General features: G+C 35.8%; 1 protein-coding gene across 2 annotated transcripts in view; it reads right to left on the reverse strand.

Annotated features, from left to right (window-relative positions):
• The window catches only part of KCNH1 (potassium voltage-gated channel subfamily H member 1), a 491,105-nt gene that overhangs the window by 193,263 nt on the left and 276,004 nt on the right, over positions 1–21,838 (reverse strand). For both annotated transcript variants that reach the window (XM_031937311.1, XM_031937312.1), the window contains exons 8-9: positions 9,358–9,557; positions 4,656–4,908 (exon numbers count right to left, since the gene is read on the reverse strand). In XM_031937311.1, coding sequence (XP_031793171.1) covers positions 4,656–4,908; positions 9,358–9,557 — 453 coding nt within the window. The remainder of the gene's footprint in view (positions 1–4,655; positions 4,909–9,357; positions 9,558–21,838) is intronic.

The raw sequence follows: 21,838 nt of genomic DNA on the forward strand, positions 1-21,838 counted from the left end.
CAACTATTAGAAAACAGAGATAATAAATTGTCTCTTCCTAAAGCATGCTCACATTTAGAAACTAATGGCACATTCCCAGCAGAGGCAATATGGCTGTCAGACCCTTTTAAAAATTTCTTCCCATCCTTCTACAATTGAGAGGAAGATGAGATGATTATTCTTCTGGTAAAAAAATTATAAAAACAGAAGAGGCAGCATAGCATCATTTCTGGAAAGCTGGTCTTAGAGGCAAGAATACCTGACTGCCACAAATATACCTGTGCTTATTAACTTAATCTCTCTAAGGCCTGGGTGACCTTCTAAGACTGAGTTACAGAAGAGCTTCTTACTGAACCAGCAAAGGGAGTTTCCATGCTGGGAGTTTCCTAGATAAGGAAATTATAGGTCTCAATTCCTCCACAATTCCCCTGCCTCTCAAAATACAGAAGCTTAATCTTGATGACTTAAGAGGGACTTTAAAGGAGATTTGAGAAATGAACACTAATCTCCAAGAGACCCCAAAAGAGGATATAGAAGATGTGCTATTTCCCTATTGTAAAGAAGAGAACCTTGGATTTAGAAGGAGCCTTAAAGGATCATTTTGCTCAACCTGCTCTCTTTAGGAAGTCTGGCGAACAAATTCTCTAAGGACACAGAGTTATCTGTCCTCTTCTTTTAAGAAAAAAAAAATTCTTTATTTTGTTTTAAACAAAATTGTTCAGTCTTGCCCAACTCTCTATGATATCATTGGGGTTTTCTTAACAAAGATACTAGAGTGGTTTGCCATTTCCAGCTCACTTTAGAGATGGGGAAATTGAGGCAAACAGAGTTAAATGACCTGTTTAGCGTTACAGAGGCCAAATTTGAACACTGGAAGATGAGTTCTCCTGTCCCAGACCCAGTGCTCTATACACTGTACCTTCTAACTGTCCTAGAAACAATATTAAATCTATTTGTGGATACTGACTCTTTTCTTCTTAAAGTTATATGTTACAATAGCAGCATTGAGTTGTTGAAAGAATACTGGACATAAAATCAGAAGGCCTACACTTTGTGTAAACCTAGGCCAGTCTCCTCACCTCTGTTTCTGTTCCTTAGTTCCCTCATCTGTGAAATGGAGAGCCTGGCACTTGATAAGTGCTGGAAATATAAGTACAAGCAAGAAAAAAAAAGCAGGTCCTGCCTTTAGGAAGCTTACATTCTAGTGGGGAAGAAGAACTGATGAGAATACCTGGAATCAGGACACAGCGTTGGGTGTTGAAGTCTAAAGAGTCAGAAGTACAGTCAGGAAGTTAGTGAAAGTTGTCAGACTTAGGTTCCCTCTTACAAAGGCCCTAGGAACAACTGTCCCATGGGAGACTTATGAAGTATTCAGGGGGAGAAGATTGTAGGGATAGATGGCATATTTGAGGATAAGAAGGCACTGAGAAAGATTCTAGGGATATATTGAAGCAGAAGCTGATACTGAAATCACTTCCAGCTATAAATACTAAAAAAGCTATGAAATCACCTCATGGTAGAGGCATCATACTATAGAGGAAAGACTGTAAACTCCTGCAGGCAAGACTGTGTTTCATTTTGTCTTTGTATTCCTAACCCTAGCCCATTTCCTTACCCACAGTAAGGATTGATATATGCTTTTTGGAGCATGGGATTTAAAAGTCAAGAAACCTGAATTCAAATTCTAGTTCTAATATTAGTAACAAGTCATTTAATCACTCAGATTTCTCATCAATCAAATGAAGATTCTTATTCAGAACTTACTTCACAGGTGTGTGTGTGTGTGTGTGTGTGTGCGCGCACACATGCGTGCATGTGTGTGTGTATGGACTGAGAAGGGCCTTGTTAAATTTAAAGGGATATATAAATGTTCTCTTTTTTTGAATTGTAGTTAAATAAGGGATAAGAGTGGAAAAGGGAAAGGATATGTTAAAAGTGAGTTTGTAGGAGCTCTAAGAGCCAGGCCCAGACAAGATAATGACAGACTAGCTCTGGAATTTGTTTCAAATCTTCCTAACCTAAACAAAAACCCAACGATTTCACATGCCAACAAAGAGTTTTTTTTTCCCTTTACTTCATTCTCCCCAGTCAGAAAGGTGGCACAGTAGACAGAATGTTGGACCTGGAATCTAAACACTGAGCTTGGATCTTCATCTCCAATATTTAGTAGCTGTGTGACTCTAGGCAAGTCACTCTTTGCCTCAGTTCCTCATCTATATAATGAGGCAATAATAATAACTAACTTTGTTTCAAGGATAAAATGAGATAATATTTATATAGTGGTTTGCAAACTTAAAAGTATTATAGAACTACTAGCTGTTGTTATTCCTGTCATCTGTTCTTCCCCATTCCTTCTCAGACCTCCAATAATATCTAGTAAAGTGAGCATAAGCTCTTAGCTCTTGAACTGAAAAGGACCTCAGAGAATCTCTAACCAATTCCTTCATTTTACAGATGAACAAATTGAAGCCCAGGGTTGTTAGCCAGATTTGTCCAAGATCATACCAAATGTAAACATCATAGGCCCTCTTATTCCAGAGATAAAGCCTTTTTTACTAAGAACTACTATTTATATAGTACAAGGGAAACATCTTGTCCTTTTACCTTCTGCACCAATATAGATCTGTGGGCTTTTTCTAAGTCCCTTGATCTCTTTTTTTTTTAATCTTTCCAGTTCACAAAGTGGGCTGATCCCTCCTTCTGATCTACACATTCTGAGTACAAGCACATTCTGTACAAAACCACAATGCACTCAACTCTTTGGGATAAGGTATGAGATTTCATCCCTCCCTCATCTCCCAGGAGTAAAGTTAGTTCTTAGTGTGCCTTTATTAAGAATTATTAGGAATTCACATTGAACTAGCCTGGTCAATAGGAAGTTATTTTAGTGTTCATTCATCTTCCACAGGTATAGCTTTTTATCATGATTTGCAGCAACTAAAGTAACAATTTAAGAAGATCCATGACCATTCATTTTTTCCATGATAAATGTCATGACATAAGTAAGGAATTTTCAAAATGAGAGCAGAAATCAATACTGTGAGGGAAGGAACCAAGTGAGATAAAGGAGAGCCAGTTCCCAGCCATAGATACAATACTAAGTAGTTTACAACTACTCAAACTAAACTTCATTTTACCAGAAGCCCCTTTTACGCCCACAACCATCCCTGCCTGGCAGAAGAGAGAAAACACAGATGAGGTCTGAGTCGCACTCCTTTCTCAGGAGCTGGGGGTTTGCGAGGGCTGGTTCTACTGTCTGACAGATGGGAATTCTTTTCAGACTGGTGTCAGTGATAGATTTGGATTAAACCCCAAGGAGAGTTTACCTTATCATACCCAGAGCTGTCAAAACCGAGAGACCAGAAGGACTCTTGGAGGAGGAAGATCAGCTGGTGTTAGGTATGTACTCATTTATCTAACTTGACTGACTTATCCAGCAGTTCCTCCCTTTTTGGGAGAAGGATATGGGAAGCCCCTATCTAAAATACCTTTTGTTCAAATGACCATTTGATTCTCACTTGCTTTGTATTATCCTGGGATTTCTAAAGGACCAAACTTACTGCTAATACAAAGGATTCTCAGTCATATGTTAGTCTTGGCTAGCAATTTGGATGTCAAAGTGTGATGCTAATGACTGATACAAAGTATCCATTCTGGCCACATAGCTTTATACCAGGGATTCACACAACACACACACACACACACACACACACACACACACACACACACTGATAACTGATACAAAATGCTCCCTTGATCTTAGCTAGCCAGAAAATACAGAAGGAGAACCAGGTCCTTGGGAATGTGGATGAGGCAACACAACCCATCACCACCACTAGAAAACAACCCAGAGTTACAGGGACCCAATAGCATCATTTTCAGATATAAAAAATACTATATTATTAATGAATCACTGTTACTAAGTTGGTTTTTTTAGTTGCAGATATTATGAAGTAATCTTTGAATATGAGGAACAATACGTTATATACTGAACTAAGATTTTGGGGATGTTATATTAAGGGTAGAGATAAAACACATTTTACTTTTAGAGACCACAAAGTGAAAACTGTGATCTCTGACATAACCCATTCTCAGTTATGGTTGTGGCCACTGGAAGAAACAAATGAAACATAAATAAATGAAATCTACAGTAGGAAAACTCAGTGCTCTGGGACCAGAGGAACTAGGTTTAAATTCTGCCTCTGGTATTTATGATCTCTGTGATTTAAGCAAATTCTTCAATCTACAATCTGAAAAACTAGGATATGGGACTAAAATGGCATCTGAGATCCCTCCTAGCCTTAAATCTATAAACCTGAGCAAAACATAATAATAAGGACAAATTTAAGGTATGTGTATAAAAGGACAGGAAGAAGTGATACAAAACATTCCAAAGTCAACAGAAATTGTTTTGGGATTATCTATTTTCCTGTATTTTCTCTCCTTTCCCCCATTACTTGCTATAGAAAACTGGGTCTGGTATAAGCATGAGATCTCCAAGAGTTAGCCACATACCCAAGAAAGATCCTTCTGGTCAGTTAATGTAGTCATATTAAAGCTTAGGCCCTCAGTAAATTGTATGGCCTGACACTGGCAAACTCTGAGCATCTATACCTTCTGCTCAATGGTTAGTGTAGCCCAAGGACCAGGAATGAATGTTTGCAGGAACAACCTACCCAAGATGGCTACCACCTCATCATCCTGAATCACTTCCAAAGAACCTGAAACCACAAAGCATAGGCTGTCGACACTCTCGCCAGCATGGTAGATGAGGTCACCAGGGGCACAATGAACCGTCTGGAATTCCATGGCCAGTGCCCGTAGGCAGCCATCACTGGCAAGCCGGAATGCTGGATGCTCCTTGAATACCTTGCGATTTAGGTGCACACAGATATCAGCCCGCATGTCCTTGGGACATATCTGGAGAACCTAGGAAAAGACAGAAGATATAACTGTCATGTTCATTCCTGCTGCTATCACAAGACTATGACTTCCTTTTTATAGAGGCAACATTGTGTAGTGAAAAGAAAACTGGGTTAGAAATTAGCAGAATGATATGCAAGCCCCAACATTCACATTAACTAAGTGTGTAACATAGATTCATCTTCTTGAATTCAAATCCAGCCTCAGAAATGTTGTAGATGTGTGACCTAGGTCAAGTCACCTAACCCTGTTTGCCTCAGTTTCCTCATCTATAAAATGAGCTGGAGAAGGAAATGGCATACTACTCTAGCATCTAAGCCAAGAAAACCCTAAATGGCATCACAAAAAGTTGGACCTGATTGAAAAGTGATTTAACAGAAATAGAATAGAAAATTAGCTTGTCAAGGCTAAGACTGAACATTTACTAAAGATCCAGGTCTAGTTCAACTCAATTCAGTTCAACTTAACAAGCATTTATTAAATATCTACAATGTGCTAAGCACTGTGGGAAACCTATGGAGTACTAAGACAAAAAAAATCCCATGACCTCAAATAACTGACAGCTTTTACTTGGGGAATCAGGAAAGGCTAATTGGAGGAAGGGACACTTCAAATAAGACTAGAAAGAAACTAGAAATCTCAAGAAGTGGAGATGTATAGGAAAAGTATTCTATGCCTGAGAGATAGCCTATGTATGTAAAGGTACAGATTGGAGTAATGGGATATCCTGCAGAGAGATCAGCAAATGGACTTGGAATGGAGAGGGTGGAACAAGGAGTGATAAACCAGGAAAGTCTGGAAGCATACTAAAAAGGTTTTCATTATAAAAGAAAAGTTCTTATTTAATTCAGGGGGCACAAGAAACCTATTAATGTTCTTAAACATTGAGTTGCATGGTCAGAGCTGAGCTTTAAGAAAGTCAATTTGGTAGTAGTCTGAAGGATGGATTGAAGAGGGAGAGAGGCTGGATGTACTCTCCCTCTCTCCCTTTCTCCTCCTCCTTCTCTTCCTCTTCATCGTTCTCCTCATCTTCCTCTTCTTTTTCCTCCTCCTCCTCCTTTTTCTTCTTCTTCTCTCTCTCTCTTTTCTACACACATACACACACACGCACACACCAATTGTGAGGCTACTGAAATAATTCAGCAAGATTTGGTAAAGAACTGAATTAAGGTGATTTTAGTTTGAGTAGGTAAAAAACAATGGATATAAGTAGAAATGTTCTGGGGCCCCACTTGTACTGGCTATTGTGAACCCATTTGATAAATTTTCAATATAGAGGTTTATACCCCCAATGGGCAAGTGCTATAAATCAGAGTTTAATTAATTACTTTGCTGATTGTCTAGACTTAAGAAAATGATAGCGAAAATGCTAATCATGCAAATTAAACTTAATAGCTTTTTGTACATATAGTATACTTTTTTTTTTTTTTTTTTGGAGAGCCAGTTGTTAAACATTAACCAACATAGTTCAGGAAATAAGAACTCTTATATACAAGTAGAATCAATAACACTTGACAAGTGATTATATATGGAGGAAGGGAGATGAAGAGTCATGAAAAACAACCTACAAAACCCACAAATTTGAATAGGAGCTTCCTCTCTCTAAGTATATTGCATCCAAAAAAACTCAGCATGTCAGGTCAGAACTGTACCCTCTGATTTGGAACCAAGATTTATCTTCTAGGTGAATTCACCTTTAAATATTTGGTTTTCCCAGGAACAAACAGCACTGTTCTACCTAGCTGCCAGCAGAGCTAGGCCTTGGTGATGAAATAATGTTTAATTCATGGGCAGCACTCCCAAAGGCCTGTGTATATGGGCGTGGGTGAGGGAGAGGCAACATAACTTGGGCAGCAGAATTTATGGATTGCCATGGCTATTAGTCAATCTCATTTTTGTTAGTTCTTGCTCCTACAAGTGCATGTTTCTCCTCTCCCTCCCTCCCCTCTTTCCCACTCTGTCTCTCTCTTTTTCTTTCTTTCTCTGACTTTCCCTCTCTCTTTCACTTTCTCTCCTTTTTTACCTTCTTCATTTTCTCTGTTTTATTTTCTCTCATACACTTTCTCTTCTCTTTTTGCTTCACTTTCCTCTCTTATTTTTTTCTATTTTTTTCACTTTCTCTTTCTCTCTCCTTCCTTACTTTCTCTTTCTCTCTCAGGATCTCTTTCTGCCTCACTTTCTCTTTTCTTTTCTTACTTTCTATTTGCCTTTTTTAGGTTCTTTCTTACTTTCTCTTTTCTCGCTTTCTCTTATATTTTTCTCTTACACACACACACACACACACACACACACACACACACACATCCCTCTGTCACTAAGATAGATACTTCACCTGAACTTCCTGGACTAACCTTACGTTAGAGACCGCAGACATTAGTAGGGATATGTTATTATGGGAGGCTAGACCATCTCATCTAGAATAACAGAGGCCTGTTAAGAAACCTGAAATCTTGTCCAAACACTTCATTTTACAGAATGGGAAGAAGAAAAACAAAAAGGTGAAATAAATTCTTATCTACAATTAGATAGCTCTCTTCCAAATTATCAAATATAATATGAAAGAAAAAAAAGCTGGAAAAAGGAATTAGGATGAGGGCATAATATATTTTCTTTTCAGAGTTGCTTTGCAGTGCACTGTTTTCCAGGTAGGTTTATGCCCATAAGAAGGCTGGCTAAGAAAACCACTATAATGTCATATCACTAGGCTGGAATTCAAAGACAGAAGATATAGATCTTTTTCTTCTGCATAGAAGAGGTCATGCAAATGAGGGCTTTAATACAAACCTCATGACCATGTTGGGGAGTCTTTTCTTATAGTTTGTCAAAGGTTCAAAGAGGTAAAGAGGAAGGTCCAATGTGATGAAACTGGGTGCTAGAAAGCACATCCTAACTATCCTTATCTTACACAAAAGGTAGAACCTTGAACAAATGTGCTCATGCCATCCATCATACATAGGCATTACCCAAGCCAGTCACAATCCTAGCAGGGAAGGGAAGGAATATCTTTACTATGGACAACAAATTACAATATTTTCCTGTCCTCTGATAACCTGAAATATATGATACTTTCCTCCAACAAAGTCTAGTTACTTTCTCCAGTTTATCCTTGAGAATCATTCCTGAAGAAACTATGACAGAAGAGCAGAAAGAAGCTAAAGTAAGTGGTCAAGGGTCTAAACTCCCTATGGAAAAGAATAGGTTACATTTTGCTTTAGTTTCCCCATCTGTAAAATAAGAAGAAACCATTCCTGATCCTTCCCCTTTTCTTTCTGTAGTGGATAAGGATGTCTTGAGAACAAATAAGATGATGTATCACAAATGATACTCTCTTAGGATGAGGATATACCCATATTCAATTTATATCACCTCTTCAACTTTTGACCATGATATTAAAGAAAGAATAGTTACACAAATAATCCAAATTAATCCATATTTGTCTTCAATTTTCCATATGGTTACAGAAGGTTTGTCTTTTTAACAATGTTCAGCTCAGGCTAATATTAAAACAAATTTTAATTTTCTGAACACACACTGACTACAGCAAGAATGGTGAGGAAAAGGTGTCCAGGATTAAATACTTGTTTTAAAATAATTCCAAAAGTGGTTAATTCACATTTGTATAATAGAGAATTGACAATAGTCTTCTCATATGAGCATTTTTTCACTCTTCTTTTCACCCTATTATGCAGTTTGACCGAGCTTTCCTTCAAACAATTTAATGATATGAAACTGACACAATCAAACTCTCAGAGAAGAATGGGGATTTAATCAATATCCCCCTTTCACATATGATAAAATTCAGAGTAACTGCTCAAAAATCCCAAATTATACTTCTAAGTTTGTATCTTATTCATTTCTATATCTATTCTATTCTTCTAATGGAATGTAAACTTCTTGAGGGCAGGATATATTTTGCTTTTATTTTTGCATCTCTAGAGACATGCAAAGTAAGTAATTAATCCATCAATATGCATTTAATAAGTGCCTCTTATGTTATGTTAGGCATTGGGACACAAAGATAGAAATAAAACATCTCTGCTTTCAAGGAGTTTATATTCAATTGGAGAAGATAATATGTATACATATAAGAATATGTGAGATAAATGTGAATTAATTTGAGGGACTAGGGATTAGAAAAGGCCTCTTATTGGAGCCAGTGCTTGAACTGAATTTGGAAGGAAACTAGAGAGTATGAAAAGTATAGATAAGGCAGGGGTACATTATAGGTATAAAGGACAGTCTGTGGAAAAGTTTAGAGATGGGAAATAATGTAGTATATATTAGGAACAGCAACATGTCTAGTTTAGCTGGACCACACAATATGTGAAAAGGAATATGTAATAAGGAAGTAACATATAATAAATCTTGAGTGAATTACAGTTAGTTGACCCTCTAAATTATGAAATGGAGAAATCTATATGACAAGTAGTTTTTTCTAAGTTTCTAATTTCTTACCTTTTCAGTGTCAATGCCCCTGGACATAGACCAAGTGGATACAATATAGTCCATGACTCGTTCACTGAGTCCCTTTGGCACCTGGTAGAGCTTCAGGAAGTCCCGAACACTATTGAGCATCTCATGGTACCTGTTAGTGTTAGCATACATCTGCTGGAAAATGGTGGTCACGTTTCCAAAGATGGTGGCATACAGAAGGGCTATAGGAGAGAAGGAAAAGGAAATGATACGTGAGTAGGAGTTCAGAAGTGGAATGACCTTCCCAAAATATGCCATAGAAATGGCCAGGAGATTAAGCATCTGGGAAACATGTCCAGAGCCTGAGACCATGGTTCCTCTCTTCATAACCTTAAAAAGAACAAACAGTGTGGGCATTTTGGAAAGCTGGTTAGCCTGAGTATAATGAAATCGAAGAACTAGGAGAAACACATACATACACATACACATACACACATGCACAAACACACATTTTTGAATAATTAGTGTCAAGTCCTAGATATAATCAGGTAACTTTGTAAGAACTCCAGTTATACAAAGTTACCAGATTTCTATAGCAGATAAAAGGCATGTTATAGAGTTGCTGTTCCCTTCATTATGGCTATCTGGCTAGTTCTACCCCCCCTTTTTTTGACATAGATCTTCACCCCCAACTTTGTTGTGTAGGTACTTAGCTCGATTCCTTAACTCCTGGCTAGTGTCTCACCTACACTCTCATCCACCCAACTGACCAAGTATTTCAGCCCCCTAGCCATATTCTTTAGCTACAATCTTTCTGGATTATGAGTTTTCTAGAAATCCCAAACCCAAGTGTAAGCTTCTCATCTACCCTCACATGCCCCTGCTTGTCTCTTCCAGCCATGATGAAACTTGTATGTCTACAGTGGCCCAGCCTTCTGACTCAGGTTCATCCATCTACAACTGGAAGGAACCTTAAAGATATGTCCAATCTTTCATTTTACACATGAAACAACTGAGGCCCAAAGATGGTGTCTTACCCAAAGAAGGAAGGAAGCAAGCATTGTATTAAGCACTCATGTGTGTTAGGTATGGTACTTTACAAAAATTATCTCATTTGATCCTTTTGATAACCCTAAGAGGTTAGTGCTATCATTACCCACATTCTGTTTTTAAGGAAACTCTCAGGGTTACAGATTTAGTAATTTTCTGAGACTGAATTTGAACTCAGGTCTTCCTGAATCTAGACCCAGTGACCTTTCCATTGGACCACCTAGCTGCTCTTAGTTCATAAAAGCAGTTAATAGCAGAATTAGAATTCAAATGTAGGTTCTTTTATGAGAAATACGTTATTCTTATCACTGTAACATGCTCTAGAGTAGATTATTATTAATCTCTCTCTAGCCTCTTAAACACATGCCATAAACTCCAGATCATAGGTCAGATGTCCTCTGAGCTACTCTACTTGAGGTTTTAGACTTTCAAAGAATAATTAAATCATAGATTCTTAAAATTAGAAAAGACCGCCCAACTCATAGAATACAGCCCCATGAATGCAGTCTACAAATCCTGGACAGGCAATCTTCCAACTGCTGATTGAATAGCTCCAGTGAAAAGAAATTCATTACATCATAAGACGGATTTTCCATTTGGGGACAGCTCTAATTGTTAAGATTTGATTTTAACATAGTATTTTTGCCTTAGTTATTGTTATTTGCTTGCTTACTGCTTTTTTCTCCTTTTTTTCCTTTTCAATCTGATTTTTTTTTGTGCAGCATGATAAATATAGAAATATGTTCAGAAAAATTGCACATTTGACCTATATTGGATTGCTTGCTGTCTGATGGAGGTGGGGTAGAGAAGAACAAAAATTTGGAATACAGGGTTTTGCAGGGGTGAATGTTGAAAACTATCTTTGCATGTGTTTCAAAATATCAAAGCTATTATTGAAAAAAATTTTTTTAAAAATTTGGTTTTGCTTTTTCCTTTATACTGAACAAATCTGCCATTCTACTTCTTCCATTCATAAGATCTGGTTCTATCCTTTAGAGCCAAGCAAAGGAAGTATACTCTACCTTTCATATAAGGTGCCTTCAAACACAACAAACATCTATTGAGACATTGTCACTAAATTTTTTCCTCTTAAGGTTAAACATGCTTAGGCCACAGAATCACAGAACCAGGGAACTGTAAAGACCATCAGAAGCCATTAGAGATGACCGAAATATGAACATAACTTATAAGGAATTGATCAGTCTCTGCATGTTGACTTTTTGAAGGAGGAACTTAGAACTTACTTCTCAAGGGAACCCATTCCACTTCTGGATAATTCTTATAGGTAGGTGGTACAGTGAATAAAGTGTAAACCTGGAATCAGGGAGACCCATCTTCATGAGTTCAAATTTGGCCTCAGACACTTAGCTGTATGACCCTAGACAAATCATGTTTGCCTTAGTTTGTTCAGCTGTAAAATGAACCGGAGAAGGAAATAGCAAGCCACTTCAGTATCTTTGCCAAGAAAATCCCAAATGTGGTCGTGAAGAGTTGGACACAAGTGAAAAATGAATAAACAACAATAAAAACAACAATTATAGGAAGTTTCTTCTGACAAAATATAAATTTTTCCTTTTGCAACTTCTATCCAGGATTCCTATTCCTGCCCTCTTGGACACAGTAGATTAATCTAATCAATCCCTGTTTCACCTGAGAATTGTTCATATACTAGAATACAACTATCATGTCTCTAGTCATCTCTTCCCCTTTCTGGGATAAATAAATCCATTTCCTTCTATTGCTTTTTATATGTCATAGATTCAAAGTCCTTCACCATCCTAATTGGCTACCAGTTAATGTCAGCCAGATGACATAGTGAATAATGTTAGGTCTTGGAGTCAGTCAAATCTATTATCAAATATGGATGAGCTATGTGACCTTGGACAAGTCCCTTGGACTATCTACCTCAAATTCCTCAACTGTGTAATGGGAATAATAATAATAACATCTAGATACCACCAGGATTATTGTGAGGATTACATGAAACAAAATTTGTAGAGTGCTTAGAACTGTATTTGGCACATAATAGACATTTAATCAATGCTTGTTCCCTTTGTCTCTGCTTAAATCATGGCGTCCAAAACTAAAAACAATACTGCAAAGTAGGTCTGATAAGGGCAAAGAATATGATAAATATACTGCCTCTCTATTACTGGAAGCTATGTCCTTCTAAGTGCGGCTCAAGGTTAGATTAGCTTTGGGGGTATAATATTACACATGCCCAAATTCATTCAACCAATCCATATAAAATCATTTCAATTTCCTTCATTATCTTGGAATCACTTGGATTTCTTCCACTTTGATTTCCTAAAGGTGTATCTTAAAGGAGATACAACAGTCTAAATACATTTTGACCAGAACAGAATATAGTAGGATCATGATCCCTTTCTACCTGAATACTAAACATCTACTAATAAATAATAAATCTGCTAATATTGTATCAACTCATTGGTGGTTAAGAGGGAGAATAAACATGTATTAAGTGTCTAGTATGTGCCAGGCACTGTGCTAAATAATTTACAAATGTTATCTCATTTGATCTTGTTGAATCATACTACTGACTCATTTTGAGAATTTGCTAGAATCCCTTTCTTATTCATCCAAGTTTCTTTCTATGTTTCCCCCATTCAGTGCAGAAAAATGTTTCATTCTGGGTATAGAGATATATGATTTTTCTCTATTTTTGTCTTCTTCGATCCCCATTCCATTTTATTATGATCTTTGTGGACCCCAATCCTGTTGTTCCTATTAGTTAGCTATCCTGCCTAGCTTTGTGTCTTAGAATATTTTAATTAGCATGCTAAAGGAACTTTCATCTGATAAGATTAATGAGCAGGACTGAGCTTATACAAGATTCCTGGGGCACTCTACTGGAGACCTCTCTCCAGACCTAGATTGTTCATTAATTAGCAAACTTTGGGTCCAAACTGGAAACCAGTTCAGAATCCACCTAGCTTTACCGTTATCTGACCTTCATCTTTTCATCTTTTTCACAAATGTGTCAAGACAGTCTTTGTCCAACACCTAGTTAAAAATCCAAGTTTTTTTTTAATGTCTAAGGCATCTCTTGATAGATTAATCATTTGATGGTAGGATTAAGAAATATTGGAGTTCATTTAGACTCACACCCCTCATTTTACAACAGAGCATATGGAGGATCAGTGAGATGACTAAGACTACAGAGGTGGTAAGGAAGCAAAGAAAGAATTCAAATGCAAATCTTCTCTCCAACACCATTAGAGTCAGGCTCTTTTCAATATGCACTGATCTCAGAGTTAATAGGACAATTATAACATGAAGATTCTTTACGACAAAGGGAAGGAAACTAACCAAACTTAGCTTTAATGATAATGAAAAGCATTTCTCACTCAGAGTGGTATAAAATATGAAAAGATATATTAAAGGGAGAAAACCATAGATAGGGAGGACGGACGATATTTGAATGACTTTCATGTGACCAAAGAATTAGATTTATTCTTCTGTGCTCTAAAGGATGAAACTACCAACAATGGATAGAAATTACAGGTAACAAGGTTTCAGCTCAATATAATTCAGTATTTTATAAAAATTAGAGCACTTGCAGTGCCAATATCATAAAGTGATGATGCTATCTAAATTAATTTACATATTTACTGCTAAATCAAACTACCAAGAGGGTATTTTATAGAGCTAGATAAAATAATAACAAAATTCATTTGGAAGAAAAAATGGTCCAGGAACCCAAGAGAACTAATGAGAGAGGATTTAAAAATGAAGAAGGAATGCATTTCTAGATCCAAAATGATATTTCAAAGTAATGATTTTCACAAGTATTTGGTAATGACTAAAAAAGAGAAAAGTAGATCAGTAGAAGAAATTAGATAAAGAGGGATCTGAAATAACTCAGTATTTAATAAATCTGAGAATATAAGTTGTTTTATTCAGCAACACATATTAGGAAACTAGAAAGAAGATGGGCAGAAATAAAGTGTAGACCAATATATTGTACCATTTACCAATGTTAAATTCAATGTGGTATGAGTGACCTGTTAAAGGTCATACCATAAGACAATTATTGGAAAACATGATCAGGTACTCTTGATAACTATGGCAAGAAAGAGAACACTAAAGAAAAGAGCTAATCACAAAATATGAAACTGATTTTTTAACTAAATGAAATTTAAAAAGATTTTGCAAGGAAAACATCAATGCAGCAAGGATAAGAAGCAACATCTTTACAACATCTTTGGCTAAGAGAAGTTCTGCTATCCAAGACACTTGATGATTCACAAAAATATTTAAGATCAAAGGCCATTTCTCAATTAACAAAAAGTTGCTTCAAATTGCTAATGATTTTATATATACATATGTATGTATGTCTGTATAACTTTGAAGCTTTACCTCACATGGAAAAGATGACAAAAATGGAAATGATGTTAGAATTATAGAAGGATAGTCACATTGCTATATTATTGATGAAGCTTTTAACTGGCCTAACCATTTCAAAAAGCAATTTGTAATTATATTAAAAAAAAAAGATTAAAATGTGCATAAACTTTGAGCTTGAGTTCCTACTGCTATTTACATTTTCAAAAGAGATCAAATACTGAAAAAAAGAAACTTGTCACATACACCAAAATGTTTATAGATATGTTTTGCAAGTGCCATGGATTTTGGTATCATTTTAAAAAATTATGGTACATGAATATAAAGGAATAGTATTATGCTGTAAGAAAGTATGAATATTCAGATATTCAGAGAATTCAGAGAAATATGAAATATTCATATGAACTGAGACAGTAAAATAAGCAGAAAAACAATACACATAAGTAATCTCTGCTTCTCTGATTAGAGGGTGGAGCCATAAACTCCTCAAATTCCACTTAAGAAGGAGGGCAGATAGGAAAAACATCTTAAAGATTCCATTTCTCACCTGGCTGAATTCATTAAGGATTTTTTTATTTGTTCGTTTTACTTTTCTATCATGTCTTCACACTGGTTCCCTCGCCATACAATTCTCCTTTCAAGCTTCTTTTGCGTGTTATCTTCTCTCATTATATTGTAAGTTTCTTGAGGGAAGGAATTGTCTTTTTAATATTTGTATCCTCAGAGGCTAGCATAGTGCCTGGCCCATGGCAGGTGCTTAATAAGTATTTATTAACCATTAGGTACTATTGCCTTTGGACAATGACTACAACATAAACACAAAGAACCAAATTTCAAATTAAATGCTTTGTAATTACAATGACCAAATTTGGCATTAAAAAAACCCCTGAAAAATGTACCTTCCCTTTCTAGAGGCAAGGGCCTATAGGTGTGGAATGATATATATGCTGTCATAGTGCCAGCAAAGGTGTGCCAGCAAATGTTAAGAAAATTGGTAAATAATTCTCTGGAAAAAAATTACTCGACACAATTTATGGCTAATCTACATTATTAACATTTTCATAATCACCTTCTTAAGTCTAGTCACTAAGCAAAATAATAAATCAAATCCTGATTTGTAGCATTTGTTGATTTCTGAGGAAATTAGAAATTTAATGAATGCTTTTTATGATTTAGTAAGAACTGCCTCCAGCATATTCCTGAGTCATGTAGTAGATGTGTTGCTTGATTTTGCTGAACTACTATTTTTCTCTTTCTTTTAAAATTTTTTGTTATAAACTGCATCTCATGGTGGGGGGAAAATATTTATTTGGAAATTAAGGTAACAAAAAGGATCCATAAAAATAAGAAAAAATTTAAATAATGATATATATCTTTATGTCCTTTATGAATTATGATAATGATTTTATAGATATAAGGCCCCAAATGAGAAAATTCAAGCTTAAAAATATTTAATCGCTAGTAAAATACACTTTTATATTTAAAAAAATTAAATTTGAAATTTACCCACAAAGCATTAGAGATATAAGCCTAAGTAGGCAGTTAGGTGATATAATAGAAAGAGTGTTGGACTTAAGAGTCAAAAAGATATAACTGTGAATCCCACCTCAGATACTTCCTAGTTGTGAGATCCTGAACAAGTCACAATCTCTCTTGTTATCAGTTTCCTCAACTGTAAAATATACATTATTACCTCAGAAGGTTATTGTGAAGATTAAAGAAGAATATATATGTATATATATATATATATAAATACATATGTATATATAAATTTGCAAATCTTAAAGCACTAAATACATGTAGTAGTAGTAGTAGTAGTAGTAGTAGTAGTAGTAGTAGTAGTAGTAGTAGTAATGATAATTGTGAAACCAACTTATTCTCTCTCCTTGTCAGAAAATAGTAAAATGCTTATCTTGGGAACTTAATTTCCCAGACTATCTTTTTATCATAGTTCAGTCAATCATAATGTGCTCATATTACCTAATTGGCATTTTAAAGATACTTTAAGTCTCAACATCCTTGTTTCCATCCTTATTTCCCTTCCTCTCTTGAGAAACCCTCAAGATTATATTTTTCCTACAAAAGATTTGCTAATGATAAAAATTTTTGCTGAATCCTTTCCAGAACTAAGTCTGCTATGAGCGATTCTGTACATCACAGCATTTTCCCTCTAGTGGCTTCTCCCTCTTGGTTAATTGTGAGTTCTACCAGGAAACTTCTTTTTTTCCTTGTTCGTTCATATAAGTAATCTGTGATGGATACCTTGTCATGTTTTGCCATTCATGAACTGAATCTCTATTGATTCCTCTCCCGAAACTATTTCTATCTACCATTCCTAGCGCTTATTCTGTCTCATCAGTAGTAAGAGTAGTACTAATCTCTCTTGCAGATAATAGCAAGAAAATGATAGATTACTATTATATAGGGTTATTTCATTACACATATATTTTGCCCACGAGAACTCTTGTACCTCAAAAAAACAAATAACATAAGTGTCAGCTCACAAATAGCCCATCTTGTTGACTCTCAGCCTGGTAGAACATTCCAAGTAAGATCTGCAAATGTGACATGTTGTGTTCTGCTGTTAGAAGAATTAAAATGAAGAACCTTGAAGATTAGTTTAACAAGTATTTGTAAGCCCTTATTATTTATTAGCCACTGTTTTAAACCTGGGAATATAAATATAAACAAACAGAAAAAGTGTCCCTGCCCTCAAGGAGTTTACATTTCTAGAGGGAAGAAAGACATACAAAAAGGGAGCCAAAGAATCAAGGGAACTAAAGGATAGATATTGAAATCAGAAACATAGCCAGGAGAGGACTGAAGGTTGTCTTGCTTGGACTCTCCTATCAATGGAGATCTTAGAAGGGATTCACCAATGGGAGAAAGGACATATGGCATGTCAGAGAAATATTTAAGGGAAAGAAGGCTGTGTGGCAGCTTGATGAGCCATGATAAGAGGCCCCAAGCACTATTCTATGTTTCAACTGGTTGTACCTGCACAAAGAACTAGAGATTTTAAAATTGGGAAAGGCCATCTAAGCAAATGCTCCTAATTTCACACATAAAGAACCTGTAGTCTATAAAAATGAAAGTAATGGCTTAAATTACACAGCTAGTTGGTAACAAAATTATATTTCAAGGCTCCCAATCTGGTGTTCTCTCTCTTACCACATTCTCAGCCTTATCCTGAAATTTTATTCTTCACAGAATGACAGTTAAAAAAATCTATTTAATGCTCTGATTTTACAGTCCTTTAAATAATCAGGTTTCTCCTCAGATGTATCAATAGCACAAAAGAAAGAAGCACCAATTACAGTGAAATTTAGAAATGAAGGCTTTACTGTGTAGAATGAGATAATATATATTCTGAAGAATTAAGGAGAGGTAAAGGATTTAAAAGGAGGCAACTCTGTTTTCTAATTTTCCCAGCTGGAAAGTCATGGTCTCTGTCATCCCAGAGAGGATGATTGTGAGATCAAAACTAACACCCATCTTCCATCCTCACAAGGTATCAGCCCATTTCTAATGACTGAGCATGTGTTCACCTTAGGAGAAGAAAACGTAAATCGAAAGCCTTAAAGACTTCCAAAGACACATCTATATTCATATATCATATTCAGTACTTAGAAAAAAGTAATCAGGTTGGTGAAAGAACTAAAGTTCATACCATATGGATATCTTTTGAAGGAAATGGGGATGTTTAAATTGTGGAAGAGAAGATTTAGTAGAATAGGGTGGAAGTTAAAGCTGTCTTTGAGCATTTGAAAAACTGATATTTGGCAGAAGGACTTTCTGCTTGGATCTAGACAGAAGAATTAGGAGGAATAAACAGCAAATTTAGGTTCAATTTAAGAAAAAATTTCTAATAATTAGAGCAGTTAACAAACCAATAAACATTTATTAAATGACTAATATGTGCCAAATACTACACTAAATGTTGGGAATAGTCCCTGCTTTCAAGGGGCTGACATTCTAATTAGGGGAGATATCACATATTGGAGGATTCAGATACAGATTATATAGAAATGCTTAGTAGTCCCTAGGGCACAAATGAAGGCAAATCTTTGAGCTTGAAGACAAAGGCCTTAAAGAGGAACTTCACATTAGCTAACAATGATCAAGGAGCAGAGAGAATAACAGCAAGGTCAATGGCAAAGACCTGTGGACTTTTAAGATAAGGATTAGATCTGTGAATCTTCAGATGAGGAAACTTCTTTTATCAATGAATACTGGCATCTTCTCTGTCATTTATAGGCTTATAGGCTTAAAAAGTTGCCTCGGGCACTGAAACCATAAATGATTGGTTGTAGGTCATGCAGCCTGTATTTATTTGAGACTAAACTTAACTACAGATCTTTCTGGCTCCAAAGCCAACTCTCTTTCCAATATACTCTACGGAATCTACTAACCAATAATAAAAATGAAACTATCCCAATTATCAAACAGCTTTTATTCTTTCAGAGGAGACAACACATGTATAAATATACAGAATATATAATGAATAAATACAAAGTAATCTCCGGAAGATTTTATGTAGATCTAGAAAGGTCTTATGTAGAAGATAGAGTTTGAGCCTAGATCTTAAGAGATCAAAGTAAGGAAGGAATGCATTTCCGGCAATAGAGCCTAAATTCATTGGGCTAAAAGACTATATGCCAGAGATACTATGGATAGTATTCCTGTTCAATATTCCTGGTTTGAATCACAGAACCCCTTGGATCTCATGCAATTTTAAGTTTCAGTGATTCTGAGAACTTTTACTCTTAATTAGAAAGCAAAAGAAAAATTAGAATACAGACAGCCCTAAATGATTTGTGGGCTCTAGGGAGAAAAGGAATCTGATTAATTGAAACCCAGAATTACAAATATTTATTTGAGTTTAAGCCTACCAGTGCTGTGACCCAAAAGCCAGGTGGCCTGTTTTGAATTTTATTTTCTTTTATCTTCCTTGTCTGCCCTTTGTTGAGTGCCAATGGGTGAGTACTGATATCCAGTAATATGGACAAAAGGCAGAGAAAAAACAAGGCATATATAGTCTAAGGGGGAAATTAAATACTTGTGACCCTTTAAGCACAACAGAAATGTTAGTCAATAATGTACCAGACATTTTACTAATCACTGAGGATTCAGAGGCAAAAATAAAACAGTTCCTGCCCTCAAGAAATGCACATTTTAATGGGGCTTATTAATATTCCTTCCCTGAATCACAGAACTGAAAACTATTTCTTATTATCAAATTAAGAAAAACTATAATCTAGAAGTATTTGTTAAGCATTACTGGATGCCTTCTTCACCATCAAGGCTGACTCTAGCAATGTTCCGGGAGTTTAGTTACCACTCTGGGGTCTGTTTCAGTGAATACTAACTAAAATGAATAGAGAAGTAACTCTCATAAAGGCCAAGGGCTTAAGACCCTTCACCAGTACATTTACCAGAAAATTCTTAGCTTTAAAAAATCAACTTCTAAGAATCAGAAGAAATTCTGGCATCAGCATCCAGTGATCCGAGTGCCAACAGTGGAAAGAACACTATATTTGAATATCAGATTTATTACACAAACTTGCCTGTGACCTTACTACATATTCTCTAAGATCCCTTCAAAATCTAAAACTATGAGCTTTGGATCCTCATAGTGGCATCTAGTGCCAAAGTAGATAAGAGTGATGGACCTAGAGTCAGGAAGACTACAAGTTCAAATCCAGCCTCACTCATTAGCTATGTAATCCTAACAAATCATGTAATCTCTATTTGCTTAAATTCTCCCAACGGTAAAATAGGGGAGGGGGGTTGTGGTGAAAATTAAAAGAGATATTTATAAGAGTATTTAGTATAGTTTCTGGAACATGGTGGTAACTTTATAAATGATTATTCCCTTCCCTTCCCCTTAGCCAAACAGCTGAGTTAGGATTATGCCCATAAAAAGGCAGGAAGTCATAGTTAATTGGGAAAGGTGGGTCATTAATACCTTGATTTAGTATTTTCATTGATTTATGACTGTTGAAGAACAGTCATGAAATGTTTCTTTCTCTACTTTTCTTTCCAGAAAAGGAAAACAGTTTTTGGAAGGCTTTTCATTGGAAGAAGCTTTTGACTTTTGCTTGTCCTCAGTAAGCAAAGAAATGCATAAAAATAGTAGGAAGGCATATAACAATTAGAGATTCCCTAAAATGGTATGGATTGTTTTGAAAGGTGATGGTTTTCCCCTTACTACAGGTCTTTGAGCAAAGATTGGGTGACTCTTTGATAGCTCAGCCAGTGCTGAATCCACCTCCGGTTGGGGGAAGGGAAAACTCACACTCAGAGCACTCCCATACCTCAGAGCCGGAAACCGGTTTACATCTCTCCTGTTCTGCAGAGGAAGCTGGTAACCCCCTTGCCTAGGAGGCATACCCTAAAGGCTTTAAAACATGAATAAAAAGATGAAAAGAATAATTGACAGCTTCTATGCAGAAAAAGAGCAGGTCAGCAAACCTGAAGAGACTAATAGCAAACAGGCACCAGACAATACCTCAAAGGAGAATGTCCCTGTCCCCTTTTACATGATGCTCTCATAGAAAAGACCATTAAAAGTCTCAAAAGAGAGTTAGAAGATAAATGGGGAAAGGAAAGAGAAGCCTTACAAGAGAGCAACAACTTCCTGAAATACAAATTGGAAAAGATAAAAAATTCCCAGGAAGTGCAGGGAAACAAAATTTGTGAATTGGAAAAGTAAAAAAATCCCAGGAAAGTAAGAATTTGGAATTAAAAAAAAGAATTCATTAGAAAGTAGGATTTGGAATTGAAAAAGAAAAGAACTCGCAAGAAAGTGGATCTGTGAATTGAAAGAAAATAATTCACTAAAAAAATTAGTGAAATGGAAAAATTCCATAGAGCAAAATAATTCATTTAAAAACTCAATTAATATAAGAAAGAAGTAAAAAAGCAATGAAGAAAATCATTCTTTAAAAATTAGAACTAAAAAAAAGAAACAAATTCATTGAGACAGAATCACAAGCAAAACCAAAAAAATGACAAACTGGAAAAAAAATCAGAATTATCTATTAAAATGACAGATTGGGAAAAAGATCTAGGAGAGATAACTGAGGATTTTGGACTTTGAAAATTA

This window comes from Sarcophilus harrisii, chromosome 4 (genome assembly GCF_902635505.1).
Source record: "Sarcophilus harrisii chromosome 4, mSarHar1.11, whole genome shotgun sequence".
In the NCBI taxonomy this organism is placed as follows: Eukaryota; Metazoa; Chordata; class Mammalia; order Dasyuromorphia; family Dasyuridae; genus Sarcophilus; species Sarcophilus harrisii.